Source organism: Labrus mixtus, chromosome 5 (assembly GCF_963584025.1).
Source record: "Labrus mixtus chromosome 5, fLabMix1.1, whole genome shotgun sequence".
NCBI classification, from domain to species: Eukaryota; Metazoa; Chordata; class Actinopteri; order Labriformes; family Labridae; genus Labrus; species Labrus mixtus.
Genome location: NC_083616.1, coordinates 15,790,990 through 15,810,780, shown reverse-complemented (window position 1 = coordinate 15,810,780; position 19,791 = coordinate 15,790,990). Strand labels below are relative to the sequence as shown.

At 41.2% G+C, this 19,791-nt stretch overlaps 2 protein-coding genes across 11 annotated transcripts; one reads left to right on the top strand and one right to left on the bottom strand.

Moving 5' to 3' along the window:
- Positions 1-727: 727 nt before the first annotated feature.
- Positions 728-14,236, top strand: git2a (G protein-coupled receptor kinase interacting ArfGAP 2a). 10 transcript variants are annotated; one of them, XM_061038120.1, is made up of 21 exons: positions 728-1,148; positions 3,084-3,217; positions 3,509-3,621; positions 3,779-3,884; positions 3,973-4,059; positions 4,162-4,292; positions 4,395-4,489; positions 4,724-4,769; positions 5,207-5,255; positions 5,342-5,414; positions 5,550-5,647; positions 5,738-5,849; positions 5,943-6,085; positions 6,188-6,337; positions 7,760-8,008; positions 8,831-8,920; positions 10,433-10,515; positions 10,641-10,832; positions 11,104-11,235; positions 11,751-11,814; positions 12,816-14,236. In XM_061038120.1, the coding sequence occupies exons 1-21, from the start codon at positions 1,097-1,099 to the stop codon at positions 13,026-13,028; spliced, it is 2,412 nt and encodes an 803-aa protein (XP_060894103.1). In that variant the 5' UTR covers positions 728-1,096; the 3' UTR covers positions 13,029-14,236. The 10 variants fall into 10 exon arrangements, with proteins under 10 accessions (XP_060894103.1, XP_060894104.1, XP_060894102.1 ...); XM_061038121.1 differs by having other exon boundaries at positions 729-1,148; positions 5,204-5,255; positions 8,834-8,920; XM_061038119.1 differs by having other exon boundaries at positions 729-1,148; positions 5,204-5,255.
- Positions 14,237-14,298: 62 nt separating this feature from the next.
- Positions 14,299-19,347, bottom strand: tchp (trichoplein, keratin filament binding). The gene is made up of 13 exons (XM_061038131.1): positions 19,213-19,347; positions 18,722-18,916; positions 17,615-17,825; positions 17,456-17,512; positions 17,091-17,159; positions 16,534-16,707; positions 16,340-16,452; positions 16,198-16,264; positions 15,757-15,929; positions 15,591-15,672; positions 15,307-15,492; positions 15,010-15,153; positions 14,299-14,901 (listed from the first exon to the last, which is right to left on the bottom strand). Exons 2-13 carry the CDS (start codon positions 18,910-18,912, stop codon positions 14,869-14,871), a joined length of 1,500 nt encoding a protein of 499 aa, XP_060894114.1. The 5' UTR covers positions 18,913-18,916; positions 19,213-19,347; the 3' UTR covers positions 14,299-14,868.
- Positions 19,348-19,791: the final 444 nt, after the last annotated feature.

Below are 19,791 nucleotides of genomic sequence, written 5' to 3'. Positions count from 1 at the left end.
ACCGTCAACATGACGTCGACGTGTTGACGTTTCGTGCAGGGATGGGAGGTTGAATTTATGAAGCTTTACCGCCGGCTTACTGTGCAAGAGATGAACATGACGGTACCTTGTGGTGTTGAACTACAGGTATATACATCCCATGGGATAATGCGAAAGGTTTAAGTCGGCTGTTTGCATATATGTATCTATCTTGACCATAAACAATTATACACGCTACCTAATCAATGGTGAGGTGACCCACTCTGTCTTAATGACGACCTCAGTTGCGAACAGTATCTACTTTTTAGTCGTTTATTTGAGAAAATGAAAAGTAGTGATGCCTATATTTCAGAGGTGACCTCTGGTGAAAGACAATTCAGAAGGAATCCTCCCATATTCACTTGTAAAAACGCACCCTTCTTGTACCGTGTCCTTACAGTCTATGACCGTGTCACGAAGGTGCCCAGATCAAGCTCACCCCATGCGCCGCCTGTATAGTTTCATTTTAAACCCTCATTTTAGCCTCTAAGGTGTTTTACCGACCTAACCCACAGTAAACGCTGCCAAACTCTTCCTTTTCTGTTAAGTATTTAGTCTTAAATATTTAGTTGCGAAACCAGGGGAATTATTTTTTACATGTTCATTCAAACCAAGAGACCAAACTGTGCTAGTTCTAAGCATTGGGAGTACAGTTGATTTCCTGTAAGGCTAAAGTGTGGGCACAGTGCACAGCGCAAACATAGGTCACGGTCGCAGCTGCCACTGGGATTGCTCGAGCTCTGTTTAGTCTGCTTGTCGACCACAGACTGAAGAGTGAACCACCAAAACTGACACAGGCTATGTAGCTAATCAGGTGCTAAGTCCGCTAACTTGCAGTAAAGCAGCATTCTCTCTTAACACCTGTGGGAGGGTGTTATAATGGTTGAAACGCGAAGGGTAGCGAAAACGGAAAGGCCAGCAGCAGTTACAGGAGGCAGCAGGTCGTTGTTCAGGATGTTTTAATTAGCCAGATCTTGCTAATGCGGAAGGCAATCCTAACAGAGGTATCAATGGTTAGCATAACGCAGGGGGACATAACAGTCTGTTCATTGTGAAGACGATTCTTTCCGAGAAGAGGATGTCTAAACGCCTGCGAAACACTGAGCTCTGCGCTGATTGCAGTGTCCCAGGTAAGATAATTCAGACCATCTCTGAAGTGTTATTAGGCTTTTTTTTATTTATTTTTTTTCAGTTTTCCAAAGCTTTGCGCTGGGCCATGCTGCTTTAATTCTTTGCAGTAAACATGCAGGGTATACTGTTGTTTTGACAGGCAAGTTGTTGCTGGCAGGTCCCCGGGCTGGAGATGCAATTAGAGCTGCAGCAGCTGTCCTATTAACTGTTTCCATCCGGTGCTACTTGCTTTAAATAATCAGACAGGCATTTATAATATGTGTCACATTTGTTAATGCATGTTAACCCAGGTAACTAACAATATGTATACTTGAAATAATTTATTTAATATGCTGTAGTTTGTTGGAAATGTTAAATGTAGTCAACCATCATGAAAGATAATATATAGATCTGTCAACACGCTTTAATGAGAACAGTATTGGTTGTGGTCATGTGGAAAATAAGCCACTTTCTATAGATAGATAGTGAAGACCACTACACCCTGCTTTCTTCATTTCACACTAGAGAAATTCCAGCATCCTGTGAGTATGTTTGATAACTTTAGGTAGCAGCATGGATGAGAGAAAACTGCTGCTAAGTGAGGACAGTCTAACTTTCCTGTGAAAGCACAAGTTGCATTGTGTCTGAGGTGCTTTTAGAAGTTACATTCATATAGAAATGACGTGGTGGTTTTCAGCAGGCACAGGAAGGAAGCAAAACAGGATGCTGAGTGAATTGACTGCATACTTTCAATGCTGAAGAGATTTTTTTTTTTTCTTTTGTTGCCCCAAAATATATTGCAAAAGATGTATGGTAAAATACAGAATTAAAAATGTTTTTAGAAATACATTTTTGATCATCTATTTTGCAGCTAAACGCCCGAAAAACAATGTAAAGAATGTCAAATATTCAGTAATGGTACCTTGTTTCTCATCATGTCATTCAAGCTGGTTAAAGCCCCCAGGTCTCCACAACAGCTGGCCTAGATTGCCCCCATACAACTGCTACCAGTTGTTGGGTGTGAATATTTTTAGTTTCAGGATGTGGTATTAAATTTAGCAGCACTTGTTGAGGAAAGGGTAAAACAGGTCTGTCAGCACTATCTCTCAGCTCTTGGTGAAGAGCATGTCTAAGAGGGTGACTCTGGAAATGAAGGACCCAGTGCCAGAATTGGACCAGCAACCCCATCAGCTGTTTCTCCTTCAGCTCAGCTGCTACTTAAACACTTTACAGTCCTCACTGTCTGTCCTGTCACAGAGCCAGCAGCCTCTCAATCTGCTCAACAGCTTATTGGCTGCCACAGTGGCGTATGAATTTACAGTATTCCAGCTCTTTGTTGTCAGAAGAGTCTTGGTGAGGCAGCTGAGCAATGCAACATTTGTTTCAGCTGAAGCGTGTGAAATAGTTTAAAGTTAAATAAACATTTCAGTCATATTATATACTGTATCATTCATGTGCCTGGTTTTTTAACATGCATTAACACGATATACAGCACTGAAGTTCTTGATGTGTGTTTGGCAATTTAAATGTTCGTTATGAAAAGAGGAAGCTGCTCTTTTTTTAAACAATAAGTATGAGGTGGTATGACCTTCAGCTGCTAGATTGCACTTCCTTTTTATACTCTGCTTTGCTTCACCTCCATCTGGTGTCAAGATCAAAGTGAACTTCAATAAGTAACCCAATGTATGACCATGTGGCTCAGATATTTATTTTTACAATGGTGGAGCTATGTGGCACAGAAATATGTTGTATCTGGATTTTGCTGCAGACGGTGTGTAGGATTGTTTCATTAGTCATTGTCTAGAACATCTACTGTCTCCTACATCAAGTGCTAGGGCTTGGCGATATGGACCAAAAATCTTATCTCTTCCTGTTACTACGTCTTCAGTCGTTTTTGATTAATCAACAAAATCTCTGCAGATGTACTGATTTTCATTTCATGCTTTCTCTCTCAGAGCCTCGCTGGGCCTCGGTGAACAGAGGCGTATTGATTTGCGACGAGTGTTGCAGTGTTCATCGGAGTCTGGGCAGACACAGCTCCCAAGTCCGCCACCTGACACACACACCATGGCCTGCTACACAGTTACAGGTAGCAGCTCCTACAGGAACATCGAACAATTTGCATTCCCCTGTGTGAAGCTCATAATCTTCATACTCCATTGTAAAATTGTCATCTGTTTTGCCTATAAATCCCATTATTCCTGCTATTAGGATAACTACAGTTTTAAATACAGCAGGGCTCTGTCCTCATCAAGATGGATCTATTGTCAACAGTTTCACATCAGATCCCACCGAGCCGTATCGATTTAGTCTAAGTATAGAAAGTGTGTACAGTCTGAGAGACACATATTACAGGTTTCTTTCTCATTTTTGCCCCCAGATGGTTCAGACATTATACAGCAACGGCGCAAATTCAATATGGGAGCACTCTCTTCTGGACCCTGCGTCTGTGATGAGTGGGAAACGCAAAGCCAACCCTCAGGACAAACTGCAGTGAGTTATAACTGTCTTACAATAATGACAGAGCACTTTTTTTACTCACAGGGACTCATTTTGATAAACATGAAACTTGAATTTTGATCTTCCACTGACTCATTAAATTGCCTCTGTGTCTTTGTTTAAACCTTGATTTATCATGTCGGTCCGAAAGTCCAAACAAGTCAGAGTTTATAAGAGCCAAATATCAGATGCTGGCATTTGTCCATCGCATGCCCTGCAGGGAGGATGACAGCTCCACAGCGAAGGATTTAAGCAAGGTGAGGAGAAGACAGAAACCATTTCTTCCTTAAAGTTGAATTGTTAAGCTTTATCAATTTTTAGTTACTGTTTTTTTTTTCTTTACAGCAACTTCACTCGAGCGTACGCACTGGGAACCTCGAGACGTGTTTAAGATTGCTATCCCTTGGAGCACAAGCTAATTTTTTTCACCCTGTAAGATTCGCTCACTTGTCAAGCAGAATGGTCATCTTCATATTTACCCTTCACGATTTAAGATCACAATTCATTGTTGTTTTTAATCAACTTCTTCTGTAGGAAAAAGGAAACACTCCATTACATGTAGCAGCAAAGGCAGGACAAGTATCTCAGGCTGAACTATTGACTGTTTATGGGGCAGATCCTGGAGCCCCGGACAGCAACGGCAAAACTCCCATTGACTATGCAAGGTAAGATATTTTCTATCATCTTTTATGATTCAACCAACAAAAAACTATTATTTTCTCCCTTTGTGGCTTTAAATTGAGCTCTCTCAACCTGCATCTTTGCAGGGAAGCTGGCCACCATGACCTGGCAGACAGACTGGTGGAGGTCCAGTATGAACTGACTGATAGACTGGCGTTCTACCTGTGTGGGAGGAAGCCAGGTATGTAGAGAGAGAGAGAGAGAGAGAGAGAGTGTGGTTGGAGTAAAATACAAGTTTTCACCCCTGTGGCACTATAAACCGATAAAATCAATGATGTGTGGCATTTAATTTTCTTTGTGAGCATTGATTGGGTAATACATCCTGCTTCATTCTTAATACAGAGTGTTTACTCCCCCCATAAGTATTGATAATGTTGTTGGTAATCATCCAGAATATTCTTGCCGTTTCTTTCAGATCATAAAAGCGGTCAGCACTTCATTGTTCCACAGATGGCTGACAGGTGAGATACACTTAAAAAAAAAAAACAGTTCATCAATATAAAGTGATCGTGTCTAAGTGGAAGGGTTTAACCTGAAGACACAGTGAGCCGAGGGAGGCAGTTGTATAAGGTTGTATTTCTGCTCTGAGGGCCTGTTCAAACATGCTGCTGGATGGCTGCAGTGTCTACTATCTGTGTGAGGAAACAGATACCAAGAAGCAGCTTACAGACAGAAACAACCCTCTATCTGAGTACAAGTGATATTCCATAAAAGCAGAACAGCTGTTATAAAACAAACACTGTGTTAAAAATGATCCATTTTGTTGTTTTGTTTTTTTACTGCTATCTTTTGATGGATAAGGAACACGTAAGTATGACACAGAATGAGGCGTGCATCACTTTCACTTCCCTCTTAATTTACATTGTGTTTGATGAAAGTTATTTTCTGTGTGTAGCAGTTTAGATTTGTCAGAACTGGCCAAGGCAGCAAAGAAGAAACTGCAGGCTGTAAGTGTATTTTCCAGAGTCTCTGCCGAGCCTTTTGCCCCCTTTAATTAAGTCTGAGTAAGTTACATTTTCTCATTTTCATGCAGCTAAGTAATCATTTATTCGAGGAGCTGGCCATGGACGTGTACGATGAGGTGGACAGACGAGAGACTGATGCAGGTAAAGTAAAAGTCGTGTTGAAAAGACATGTGATGTTGCCTTTCCTCACCCTGACACATTGAAACCTTCACTGGTGTTGCCGCTATGCTTACATCTCTAAACTGGACTTCTGTTTATTCTCTTAACTGTTTGAAGTGTGGCTGGCTACACAGAATCACAGCACCCTGGTGACAGAGACCACTGTGGTGCCTTTCCTTCCGGTAAATCCAGAATACTCATCAACAAGAAACCAGGCAAGTCAGATTTACACGACTCCCATTTAGAACTGCTTTATTGTATCTTTAAGTCATATTTCATAGTGTCACTCCACTTTTCCTACTTAGGGGCGACAGAAGCTTGCAAGATTCAACGCACATGAATTTGCAACTCTTGTCATTGATATTTTAAGTGATGCAAAGCGCAGACAACAAGGGAACATGATTTCTAGCCCCAAAGGTCAGCAGCTTTTTGTTCACTTTACCAAAAGATCTGACTGGCACTTCAGAGTAGCGCAGTTACACAATCACTTTTTGTACATCTGCTTTCCAGACAATGTTGAATTCATCCTGAAGAGCATGGCTGTGAGGCACTGCAGTGACAGTCAAGACAACGACCAGCCGGACTACGATAGTGTGGCGTCTGATGAGGATACAGATCAAGAGCTCCCCTCCAGTAAAGGAGACAGGACCAAGGTATCACCCAGTCACTTTCCCAGTTAGAAAGCCCCGACAGACACGGCCCCTCTGCAGATGACTTAACCGTGTTTCCATCTTAAACCCCTCTCCCTCTGACAGAGCCTGGACTCTGACCTCTCAGACAGCCCCATTACCATGCAGGAGTACTTGGAGGTGAAGAACGCACTCTCAGCCTCTGAAGCAAAGATCCAGCACCTGATGAAAGCCAACAATAACCTGAGCGATGAGCTGCGGCTAATGCAGAAAAAGGTATCCACCGCCCCCAACCAATACGATCACTAACCCCGGGGGCCGGACCGAGGGGGGGCCACAGTGGTCAGCAGAGCTCTTCTCATGACGAGTGCGATCGCTCTCTGGAGTGGAGGCCGAGCTATGTGAACAGGAATGCTCTGTAGTGAGATAAGGCTGCTGCGACACCCTGCTGGTCCGCCCTCTGTTTAGGCCGGCATGTTTAATTTTGAAACTGGAGATGTTTTATTTCTTTTCTTTTTTCTTTTGTTTGTTTGTTTCTCTGGCAAATAACAGTAATAGTCTAGTCTCCTTTTTTGAGTAAAAAAGTTCCAGCTAGCGGCCTAATGTTACTAACATGCATGTTTTTATTGTTTGTTTTTATAACGCATGAAGTAATGACAGTAATGTTTTATTTCCTTTGTAGTAGATTGTGACTAACATTAAATGTATGTGCCTTGCTTCATCACATAAACTGTGTTTATTTAATAGACTGTTTTTGGAAGATTTGGTTCATGTTTTTTTTATTTGTTTGACATTTTTTGAAGTGGGCACAGTTGTTAGAAAGCTTTTCAGTTGTTAGTCATGATGTACTCTGTAACAACAAACTGCTGATTGATGCATAGAGAGGGTTGTACTTCATGAGCTTCAATTTATTCAGGATGCTCATCTCGGCCACACATTTTTAAAGCATATCAGTTTTTGTTTTTTCTTAATCATTTTGTTGAGGTCCTTTTATTTCTAGTGTTAAGATTGCTTTCATTTCAGGTCTTGAAAACTTTGACAACCCCCAACAGCACTGCAGCGTAACTCACTGTTCTTTAATGATGTTAGCTTACAGTAACTTAGATCCTCTTTTACTTTGACAACAAAGACCACTTTAGGACACAAGGGAAACAAAGAAACATGAACATTTGTCATGACATGTAGTAGTAGTTTTTTCAAAAAGCATCTCATCATGGGTCAGGTTCACATTATTGTGAGTGTAGTTTCCTCATATTTACTGAACAATACTTCTTAGTCCTACAAAGTACTCAAAGTTCACCCTTCTTTGCTCTAAATGCAGGAAGTTGCGTAATATGAAGTCAGTTTTTCTGCTACCAAACTTCAGCATCTGAAACAAAATCTTTGAGATTTTGTTCATTCTAGGATGCGTCTTATCTTCTTATTATTCTTTAGTCAATCATTCTGTCCTTTGACTCTGTCTCGGCTAAAGTTGCATCTGTGCTGCAAAAATCTTTTGCTTGCTTACCACTTGCTTTGCATTTTTTAAGACCATCAGATTCCCTTCAAAATAGGAAAAGAATTGACATGGGCAAAATGAAATGGTGGCATTAGACTATCAAAGGAATTATTCATATATTTGATCAATTGTGATATGCAGGGGACACATCTTGCTTTGCTGAGAGCTCCTCTTAGTGTGTTGCTGCCCGTCTCTTCCAGCTGCAATCTCTGAAAAGCGAGAACACCTGTCTCAGGCGGCAGGTCACTACCAATATCTATCAGGTCCCCAGCGGTTCAGACTACCCCGACCCCTCCAGCCCCTCAGCCCTGAAACGCCGGCAGTCTGCACGGGCCAGTCGGCCTATGTCTATGTATGAGACTGGCTCAGGCCTGAAGCCCTTTCACCCCAAAGGGGAAAATCCCTACCCTGAGGAGGCCCTCCCCAACCTGCAACCCTTCCCACCTCATGTAAGTAAGACCTGTTCCCTGTTCTTCTCTGCCCTTTCCTTTCTCCTGCCTGCTTTCCATGACTTTCCCTTTATGTTCTTCACCCTGTCTGCAAACCTTCCTCTTTACTATTGCTCCTTCCTCATTTTCCACTGGGTAGCTCTCTGCTGCATCAAGAGAGAGTCATCAAAAGCACTTACACAGCCAGATATTCACATCTACATATTTCTGTTGTTAACAAGAGTGCCACTCTTCTGTCAGACCAGGCATAGTGTTACATGTTAGGAGATGCTCTCATTGATATACTCTGAAGGTTTGTATTGTGTTTGATGTTGATGAAGCATTAAAACCACCTTACAAGCTCCCTGTGTCTTTGTAATGCATGATCATTTTTTCAGACTCGATTAATCTTCTCATCTGTTTTGAGTTTTCTTGTTGATGCAAATCTATTTTATTGAGTTAAATTAAACTCTGAGTCTTCGTTTTCGATGGATTTACTCAGTTATATTCTTCAGAATACGAGGAATCACAAACTAGGAACTTAATGTTGGGGAATGATCGGTTTTAAAAAAAAAAAAAAAAAAAAAGAGCAAAGTTGTCCCCAGAGAATGGATGTGTCGCTCTAAAATAATAGACTGTTTCATCCTGGACTGTGAGTGTCAACACAGAGATTTCCTTCAACTCCTTTACCCGCACTGTTTTAGACGATGCAACGGCGAGCTTGAAGAGACTTTAGAGTCAATCATCACAATCATCTCACTTTTTAGTTTGTTCCGCAGTTTCTTTTTTTTCTGATTAAAACCCATCTGTGTACTTTAAATGTGATTTGAACCCTGTCTTTAGAAGGAAAGGGGCGCTTTTGTGACCACATCCTCATCCCTCCCCTCATTTCCATCCACCCTGTCCTGGCCGAGGGACGAAAGTGTTCAAAAGGTTAAGTACATCCTCACTCGGACGACATCTTGTGGGAAGCAGCATATCCCTTACCTCAGTCTGTCCTCCATATGCCCTGCTGCATGAGCCACCCCTCCACCAGCTGCCCCCACCATCAGATACCCGCCTTCATCAGCAGTATTCTCATTGTGCAGCTAAGCAACTGGAACTGGTTTTGCAAAGGCATAACCCTTGCCTCGCCGCCAAATGTTGTCCAGAAAGTTGTGCTTGAGATACACCACCTGCTAATTTTAACTCTTTCTTTCGCTACAGCAACCTGTGCAGTAGACCATGTTTACAGTTTGATCCACCAAAAAGTTTGTTAGTTTTTCCATTTAAAAAAAAAAAAAAAAAAAAAAAAAAAAGGTACTTCTCAAACGAAGAATAATTAGGATGTTCTGTGAGTTAGCTTGACAACATATATATATTTCCACATCTGGAGTGGTTAAAAATCATCATGCTTTACTTTCAAATACTTTCAGTATAAAGACGAGAAGACCTTTCCACCCTGCCTCTAACAAATGCTTGGCTGTTTTGCACAGTGAGCTTCCAACAGCATGCTCTTACCTTCTCCAGTAACAACCAAACACTGATCCAGGAGTTCTTTATAGTGTAACAGAATGGATTCTCTTGCAAATGCAGAAAGAAGATTTATTCAAACGTATGTGCCAATCGCTTTCCCTGACGCAGGCGTGTGTGTGCTGTGTTACATTTTGTGCTGCAGGAAATAAATTATAGTGGATTTTAATTTTAAAAAAAAAAAAAGGGAATGACAGTTGTGTGTTAGGAGCTTGAGTGCATATTCTTGTCTCTACTTCCTGTCATAAACTTATCTGTGAGTCTGAGAGGTAATCTGCACACGCTACAGAAAATACGCTCAGTGAGATATGAAGATAGTTAGATAACAAACATGTTCTCTTGTACAGTTAATGTTTATGTTGAATTTGTTTAAGTTATGAACTCTTCTTCACATTGCCATCTTATCCTCAAATGAAGACCCCCCCTACAGGCTCCTCCCCTTTACTTTAGACGATGAGTGAAGCGTCTGTGAAATGCGTCTGATGTAATATTTCTTGCCATGTGTTGTTACATTGTTAGTGCTAATCTTATCATCCATTAAAGCGTCCTTACGGCAGGAGTTCACACAGAATTTAACTAGGATGAAAGTTTCTTCTAGGCAGTATGTAAGGCATGCTTTATGTGAATAAACAATCTAAGCTGTGTATAATGTCTTTACTAACCTTCTAATGAATGCTTTAAATGAACAACGTGCAGCTTAACGGCTTGATTCAATCAGCGTCATCTGCACCACTCTCTAATGTTTATTTTCCAGTTTGTCACACAGCAAACAGGAAATGCTCTAATACAGATAAATGCTTCTGTTGAAGAACTCCAGAAGAAGCATTGAAATTGTGTTTTCCCCTCAGATGGTTCTGGATTATTCCTAATGTGTTCTAGGGAAACATTATCACTAATTGTTTTTTTTTTTTTTTTAATTATCTCTTGTTCCAGGCTCCAAAGTTAGAGAAACAAAGCAGCATGCCTGAAAGTGACTATGATAACACGTTCAATGACTCTGAAATGGAGGATTCAAGGTAAGGGCTGACGTCTGAAAATGCAGTTTAAATATGTTTTTAACCGCATGGATGTTGTGTTTTGACTGAAAACAAGCGTGGGTTTTTGGCAGTGGAGAAAATGTGCTCTAAACTTCCCTCTGCAGTTTGTGCAGGAGAGCGAGGCTAAGGAGCAGTGGCTGGATGGGAGAGGGCAGCTCCATCCCCGAGCTGGCAGATGTAGAGATGGAGCCTGACCCCACACTCCCGAGCACAGAGGATGTCATCCGCAAAACCGAGCAGATCACCAAGAATATCCAAGAGCTGCTGCGAGCAGCTCAGGAGAACAAACATGACAGGTCAGAGTCTGAAGAGAGAAAAAGATCTTTATCAGTTTAGTTTCTGTATTTAATCTGTCACTTCCTTTCTGCCATTTTAAGCCCTAAGTTCCTCTTACATTCATCATTATTCAGTTCTTTTTAACTGTGTTTACCTCCTGCCATTTCCTCTTTTTGTTTATCATTGTAAATCTTCCTCCCTGTCCTTTCTACGTCTTCTCTGCTCCACTGTTGTGATGTTGTTTTGATGTGTCGTCGCCCCCCCACCCCCCACCACCACCACCGCGCACAGACCATGTGAGCGTGAAGGTGTGCGCAGGCTCAGACACAGCCTGGGATGTTTCAGCACTCTGGTGCCTTGGGCCGAGAAGGCCCCCCCTCCCCTTCAGCCGCTCAGCCTCCGGTCCCCTGACCCCTCCTCCTGGTACTCTGGCCTCTGTCCCTGCCTCCCAGGCACAGTTTCATTTTCCTCTCCCTCACACAGCTCTGGCATCACCCTTTCTCTTCCTGTCTCACATGCTAACATGCTGTCTCTCTCTCCCTGCGACAATGACATTTGTCTCCAAAAGCATGCATTCTGAGTGTGGTTCAGCTGTTTTAGGAGTTCTCAGAGGTTACATCTCTGCAGTGGCTTGTCTTTTTATAAACATAGGTGCAGTGTATTTGATAAAACAGATTTTTGATGCTTCTACTGTGTGTATATTTGTTTGATGCTAAAAGGGCTAAGAGATTTTAAAAAACCTACTCACTACTCTGTGTCTGTAAAAAAGCATGTTCATCTTAAGTTACCGATGACGATGTGATGTTGGTGTGCTGTGAATACTACCCTTACATGACTTGCATGTAAAAGCTTCTGGTTAACTTTCAAACACCTGTGCTATGATGTTGTCATATATTCATGATATGTTGAACTAACTGATCATTCTCTTCTCCTCACAGCTTCATACCCTGCTCAGAAAGAATACATGTGGCTGTAACAGAAATGGCTGCTCTCTTTCCTAAGGTATGGAAATGTTTCTAATTGAAGCTTTAAGAGAACAAATCAGCCAGCCGGTTATCCTCAAAATAATAAATACTTCATGTGTTATTGTGAAGATATTACCAACCAGTTCCCTGAATTTCAAAGTCCACATACACCAGCACTTTATGTTTTATTATTATTATCAAGTGAATTGCTCCTAAGTGTATGCATTAAGTGTTGTAAATATGCATATTATTGTGTGTGTTTAAAAAAAATGGTAGACATGACAAATGTAGCCATAGCCAAAAATGAGCCACGTTGTTCTAAAAGATCTGCACTGCAATGCCTCTTAGCAAAAACCTAGTCTTTATTTATCAGTGTTTATTTTATTTAACCTGGAGAAAAAAAACTATTTCAGATTAAAAATCTAATTTTTAAGAGTGTCCTGGCAGGCAGCAGGTAACAAAGTTTCTGACAAGCCACTAGCAGTCATACTTAAAAAAACATAAGACACAAGAACACATTGAAAGACATGAAATAACAAATAAAACAGAAAATAATTGTCAAGACTGACTACAATCATTGGTAGAATATTCTACAGCCAGATATGTCTGCCTCCAAAGCCATTTAACAGCTGCCAAGAAGTATCCAATCTTTCTTTTTGTAATTCGTTCCAAACAAAGGGAGCGGTAAACTTCAATGACTTCTGACCTTTAGAACAGACAGCAAGAAAAGATCCTGACACTGAAGATTTTAACCTCCTGTACTCTTCTGACTGATGTAGGTCAGAAAATAGGAAGGAAGTAGACCTACGATAGATTTGTATATCAGAATACACCAGTGTTTAAGTCTACATATGTTCAAAGAAGACCATCCAACAAACAGTGATGGTGAAGGATTTAAAGTGAGTGATGAAACTCAAAGCTCTTTGATAGACAGTGACCAGAGCATGTCAGCTTTGAGAAGATGCATGCATGAATAATGCATCACTGTAGTCCAGCAGTGACATAAAAGTGTTAAGACATTTGAACCTTCCTCTGCAGAAGCCACGCTCAGAGACTGTGAGAGGCTCTCTGCGCTTGTTGACCTCGAGTGCGTATCGGCTTCAGAGCGAGTGCAGGAAGGCGTTGCCCTCAGAAGGCTGCCCAGGACCGGACATGCAGCTGGTCACCCAGCAGGTCATCCAATGTGCTTATGACATTGCCAAGGCAGCCAAGCAGCTTGTGACCATCACCACTAAGGAGAATACACACTAACAGCACTTTGAGGCTGCAAAGCAGTCGGCATCTCAGTTTTGTTCTACTCTAAATATTTCTAATGATTCTGATGTTTTGTTTTTTTGTTTTTGTATTTGTGGTATATGCATGCATGTTTTTTTAATTTATGAATGATTAACACAAATATTAAAAGCTAAATCTGGACAAAATATGGGGGGGTAAGGGAAAGGTTCAGCAACTTTACTTAGAGAGTAAAGTTCTGCTGTGCTGCTGATTTCAAAGCCCAATATCTCATGAGGGAACATTATAACTTCCACAAATAATGTTACACCTAAATACAGCAGCTAGCAGGTATGGGAAGTGTATAGTTTTCTAGACTACTGTTAATTAAAGTCATTTAAATCTTAATCAGTGGACGATGTAAATAAACACCTTTTATTCAAGAGACGGAGTTAAGCACAGTACGGCAAATCCACCTGATAGTTTTGGTTACTGATTCAGTCCAAAGCCAGACATGGATGCTGCAAAGCCATAACTGACTCACTGAATGCCAATACAACAGTCTTATAGTCAAAGAATCTTCCTGTCATTTACATCATCCTCATACTGCGAAGTTTAATCTCCAAAACCAAACTGACCATTAATGCCAACTTCTATTAAATGTTGGGAACTTAATCCATGCACATGTTGTAGCTCTGTAATCCTAATGTGTCTGCATCCAAGAAGCTATTTATATGTTTGTCATCTGTCCAAGTGTAATCCAGTCTGCAGTTCACTTGTTGCAGCTATTCATGTATGCACATTTGTTGAGTCAGTGAATGCAACACTTGTTCAGGGGGCCAAAGTTATCTTCTTCACCAGTGCCAAGATGCTGTATTCATTGATTGGGTGTGTCTCTATCAGGCTCCACGTGAGGTTGTATTCTGCGGTCTTGTGTGCCATTGCGGTGCCGGTGATGTTATTCAGAGCCGATAACTGTGTGCAAGTCCATGTGTTTCGTGCTATGTTCCGTTGCTGCTGATTTTGTATTTGATGTGCAACAAATGGGATAGAACTGTAGACGTCTCCTGTAAAAATGTGCAACCCCACTTCCATCCTCAGTGTTTTCAAAGTTCGTCATTTTGAAATCTGATCAAGGTAATGTCCCTCTCTGTGCTCGAAAAAGAGCGCAGGGATGTATGTGATGCAGCTGTTAAGTTGCACTTTGAAAAATAAATATTTTCTAAATAAATGTAATTTATAACAAATGTCTGGGTTTTGTCAAATTTTGTATTTTGCATGTTTTTGTTTGTTGCCTTGACACATGATAGTGAAATCATTTGTTTTATTAGATTTATTTTAAATAGTCTACAAATTCAGGATAGAAAATATACAACTCTAAAAGTGCAAAAACTCAATCAATATTTTCTATACATGCAAACAACCAGCCGTAAATGATTCAAAAAACATGGCACAACATTTGGCCTCAGCATTAATACTCCAGTCCTTAAAGGCTTGAAGGGTAGGACAACATTTAAAAAAAAGTTTTTAAAAATGTTTTCATCCTCTCCATACTGGCTGTGAAAAGATCCCTCTACACAACCCCACTGTGAAAAATGGAGGGCTGGATGCATAAAAGCACTTCGTAAAATGTACTCAGAGTTTCTATCTGGCTTTAAAAGTCTGACTTCTATTAAACTGGAATCCTCCAGAGTCATAATCTTTTCAGTATGAAAGTCCTTACTTTTGTTAATGTCCGTCTGTGGCTCAGCGAGGAAACACAAACCAGGAGAGAAGTGTCGATTGCAGGTATGTGAGTATTGTTTAAACATTTGAAACGGGCCTTCAAGGCTAATAACGTGCAGAAAAAATATTTTTTGATTGAATTCCTGTAGGCTTCTCAGGTCCAGGCTGATCGAGGTCTGTTGTGAATCTGGAAGGAAAACGTTTACAGACATTTTTAACGAGCTTTTTCTTACATGTTTCTACACAAAGCCCTTCACGATCATCAGCTTCCTGCAGATTGATTTCCATCTCATACCTTCCCCTGGTACCCTCTGTTGGCCATCCTCTGGATCTCATCCCTCAGCTTCCCCTCCTGGATCTGGAGAGCTTCCCTTTCCTCCTGCTCCTCTTGCTCTATCCTGAGCTGCTCCTCCAACTGCTCGCAGCGCTGCTGCTCCACCTACAGTACACACACAATCACAGTCTCAGATGTTCAGAAGTGAGTTACTATTGTGGCATCATTCTTAAGAGACTCAGAGAATGATTAGCCCTGGTGTGTGGGCAAAAACAATGATGCACAATAAAAACTAAAATTATTTTATTATGTGTTAACCTGAGCGTTTATCTCTTGCATCCGTGCTGTTCTGCGACCCTCCTCCTGCTCCATCTCACTCCGCTTGATCTCGCTCTCCTGCTCCAGCTCCTGAATCAGCTCCTCTCGTCTTCTCAGGGACTCCTCCTGAGCCTCCCGGTTCTTCTGCACCTTCAGCTCCAGCTGCTGCTGTCTCTCCGCAAGCACCTTTCCAAGAAGAAGAAAAAAAAAAGAGCTGTTGCTTTAATATCAAATCTTTTGAATTACACTCTTAAAAAGTTCAGTTTGATTTGAAACCAATTCACCTCTTGCATGAGCCGTTCTCTTGCTTTCCTCTCCTTCTCCCACTGCGCTTCTCGTTTCTCCCACACCTGTTGGGCTTCCTCTCTAAAAAAGTTGAGACGTGTTGGTTTTGATTTGACCCCACACTCCTTCCAACAGAGTCACAGCTTGATGAATATTTGTGCTCACCTGTGTAGGATGTCAAACTCAGCCTCCCTCTCCTGCTCCAGTTGAAGCTGCTCTTCAATCACACGTTTCATCCATGCAGCGTCAGCGACGGCCCTTTCCCTCCGTGCAGACTCCAACCTCAGGTCCTCCTGCTCTCCTTCCAGTAGGGCTGCCAGGATCTGCCGGTCGGACTCCTGGTGGGAACAGAAGAAATCAGGTAAGGCGTTAAAACAGGCAAGTTGGAGGTCCCCAAGAGAGCCTAGCGTTAACATTGTGCCCTATATACAGAGGTTATAGTCCCTGAAGTGGGCAGCCATGGTTCGACTCCGACCATCGGTACTTTGCCAAATGTCCGTCCCAACTCAGTCATCCCGTTTCCAACTCTATACACCGTCCTATCCTCTAAATAAAAAAAGAAAAAACATGCAAGTTGGATGATGGAAGAGGATATACTAGACTTACCAGTTCCTCTTGCACTTGTCGGGCTCTTCTCTTCAGTTGAGCACGGTATTGACGGATCAAGAAACGCCTGTTGAAACACAAAGCCAAGGAATGAAGTAGCATCTCACTCGTCATCACATTTCAGGATAACTGCTTCACTTACCCTCTCTCTGACTTCTTCTGCCTTTCTTCCAACTTCATCCTCTCCTCGTCGATCTTCTCCAGCTCCCATTGCTGGACCAGCAAGGCCTCTTGTTCCTTCTTTAGACGAGTTGCCTGGAAAAATAAAACTAAAAATGTATCTGCCATATCGATTTTAAGATATGCACTACTAAGTCAAATTACAAGGTACTGTACCTCCTCTTCCCTGAGCTTCAGCTCTTCCATCTGTTTCTTAAGATCTTCCACTCTCTTCTGCTCCTGTATTTTCTTTTTTTCCTCTGCTTGCTTCATCCTCTCCAGGGCGTCTTTTCGGGTTCTCTCGTACTCGTTTTCGTAGCGTCTCTTTTCCTCCTGCACTGCTGTTTCATGCTGCCCAATCAAGAGACATGGGTCACTTACAGTTGGTGTCTAAACGTTCTCAATTATGCACTGTGTTAAAGTGATTGTGGAGAGCTGATCTAAGACCTGATACTGTGTGTAGAGATGAGTACTGTTTCATTAAAAATTCATTTGTAATGTAAATAAACGTCAGGTAAACAGATAATGACAGAGGAGACACTTGAGTGTATGAAGCCGTTCTTCCACATTTTGGTTGAATTTAAAATGTACACCAATAAATCTAAATAAAGTATGATAAAGGACCTAAATATCAAAAGTATAATTTCTTAATGTTATAAACACTTATGAATGTATTAAATGAATAAAAATGAAAACTGAACTGTTTGGTCTGACAGCTGTGATGAATGTCTTACCTGTTTCCTCTCAGATATCTGCCCTTGCCATTGGCTGACAACATGATCTTTATGTAATGAAGACTCGGCCTGTGGAAAGATTAAAGGAGCAGGTAGTGACAATGACGAGACTGAGATACTGATGAACTTGAGCCTTAGCTGAAGGGATACCTGAACATGTAATTCTCTCAGGTTAACAGAAAGTCATGGAATATCCACATCACAAGCCCTATTAGTTTCAAGATCAAGTGGATTACTTGACAAAAAGTGTCTATTTTCACTACTTGCAGAGCTCTAAAGACGCACAGCATGGTCACAAGATTCCAAAGAACATTGGGTCTGGCAACCTGTTGTGACTTTTGTTGTGACTTATAAGCTAAAGCTACCTCTCGCAGCTCTGAGTTGTTTTTCTTCCAGTGTTCCCTGAGAAGCTCCTGTGCAAGCTAGGGATGAAATAGAGAGAGAACAAATGTTATAGATTGATGGTAGAGTGAAGAAACTATGATGAAGTGCTGAAAGGGAAGTGTCTAAGTCAATGCAACCACCTTTTTTCTTCTTTCCTCTCTTGCTGTGCGAAGCGCTTCAGTTTTTTGCACCAACTGGCTCGCCACTTTTCCCCTGTCAGGCACCATTTCTCTGAGCTCCAACTCCAACTGGTCCTGCTCCTCTTTAAGCATTGCCCTGAGCCGATCCCTGCGCTGCTCCAAGCTGGCCTTCTTTTCCTCCTTCAGTTTCTGTTTTTGGTATGCTGACATACTGACAAAACAGAGGTAAATAAAAACTTGAGAGGTTATTCTCCGGTATCTTTTGAGGCTGATGAAACTGATGGAAAGAGAATGCACCTAGAGGCAAAGTACAACAAGATTATTCCTGCATGTTTATTTTATCACATACACACTGACAGTAAGAAAACAATTATGAAAATGATGCTGGATATACACTCAATAATTCTGTTCATCTACTAATATATTCAAAAAATAACTGAGTGCTGAAAACCGGTAGTGACAGACACAATTACTTAGAGTTTATAATTATTAAACTATAATTATTATATCATTATATAATTATTAAAGGGCGGCTGTGGCTCAGTTGATAGAGTCATCGACTCTCAGGAAGGTCGAGGGTTCGATCCCCAGCTGAGCAACATGTCTGATGTGTCCTTGGGCAAGACACTTAACCCTGAATTGCTCCCGCTGCTTCGGTGGCGGTGTATGAATGGGATTAGTTACTTCTGATGGATGATACTACATAGCGATCACTACCATCAGTGTAGACTAGAAAAGCGCTATATAAGCTCAAGTCCATTTACCATTTACCATTAAATAAGAAGATGGTCAATATTTGTATTCATAGTTTATCAATGGCTAGATGTGCTAGACCAGCTTCTATTCCTTAAAACTAAGAAAACCCTTTAAGACTTAATTCATTTAAACGTATTCTCTATGTTTTAAGTGTCTCTCACTGCATATTTTGCATACATCCACATGCTTCTTGGAATTTCTTTGGGGTGAGGTAGGAGAGACTACTACCATAATACTTACTATGAATATGATAAATGTATTTTGCATATCTTTCTTGATGTGTATCTTAAAACAGTTTTTAATGTAATCTTGTTATGTCTGAGTCAGGCCAGTGTCCGCAGCTGAAGTTACCTCAGCTGGTAGGATTGTCGAGAGCTCCACGCAGCCTGTTTTTGGCTGCGGACAGTCTGCTCCTTGAAGTACTGAGCATGCAGCTCCCACTGCTGCCGCCATCGGGCCTCCTGTTCCCGCTGTCGGGCCAGCTGTCCGGCCAGCACCCGGGACCGGCTGGGCACAGGGGCCCAAAGAGTAGGAAGAGCCATTGACCTAAAATACAAGTATGCACGGTAAAGCAACTTCTTATTCTGCCTAAGATAACACATTTAACTACATTAACACTTTGTACGGTTGTTAATTCGACGTTAAATTCCACTCATCCACACAACAAACAGAGAACCCAGTTAATATAAGGCTACTTTAATACATGTTTTGGTTATGTAGCGTTTATTATAAATGGACAAAGAAACGAAAATCCAAACATAACAAACGCGTCTTTACGTTACACCACTTACTACCTGAAACACTTACAGAACATTATAGCTCGACAAATAATACTTTCTTACCTCTTCCGTGGTAAATTGGTTTGCCCTCTCTTGATGGTATTACAAATTAGTCGACGTTTTACACTGCAAGGAAGAAAAATCGTCCTTATTCCATCTCTCAGCCCTCCTTGGTTACCGAGACACTTCCTAGTTACTCCCACGCTACGGAGTGTAGTAAGGGTCAAAATAACCGACTGCATTTTCTTTCTAAGAGCGTTAACATTCTTGAAAGGTCCCATTTGTTTTGGTGTTTTTATTTTTGGAAAAACTTACTATTATTAAATGTCATGATTCAAATGGAGATGCTACCGGCATGAAGCACTTTTTTTGGGAACAATTCACGATTTTTTTAATAGGCTATATAACGGAGCTACCGGACTAATTTAGGCCTAGCCTTTATAAGAATAGTGTATCTGGCCCACTGATTTGTGATACACTGATGTGTTTCTCAGGTCTTTTAACACAAAATATATCAATAAAAACACCAACATCCGAGTCAAAATATATGATGGATATAATTTCATGTTGATTCAAGACTTTTCATTTACCATCTTTGTTTCGTTAAGAAGGGAAGGATTAGAAGATTCATATTTCTTATTG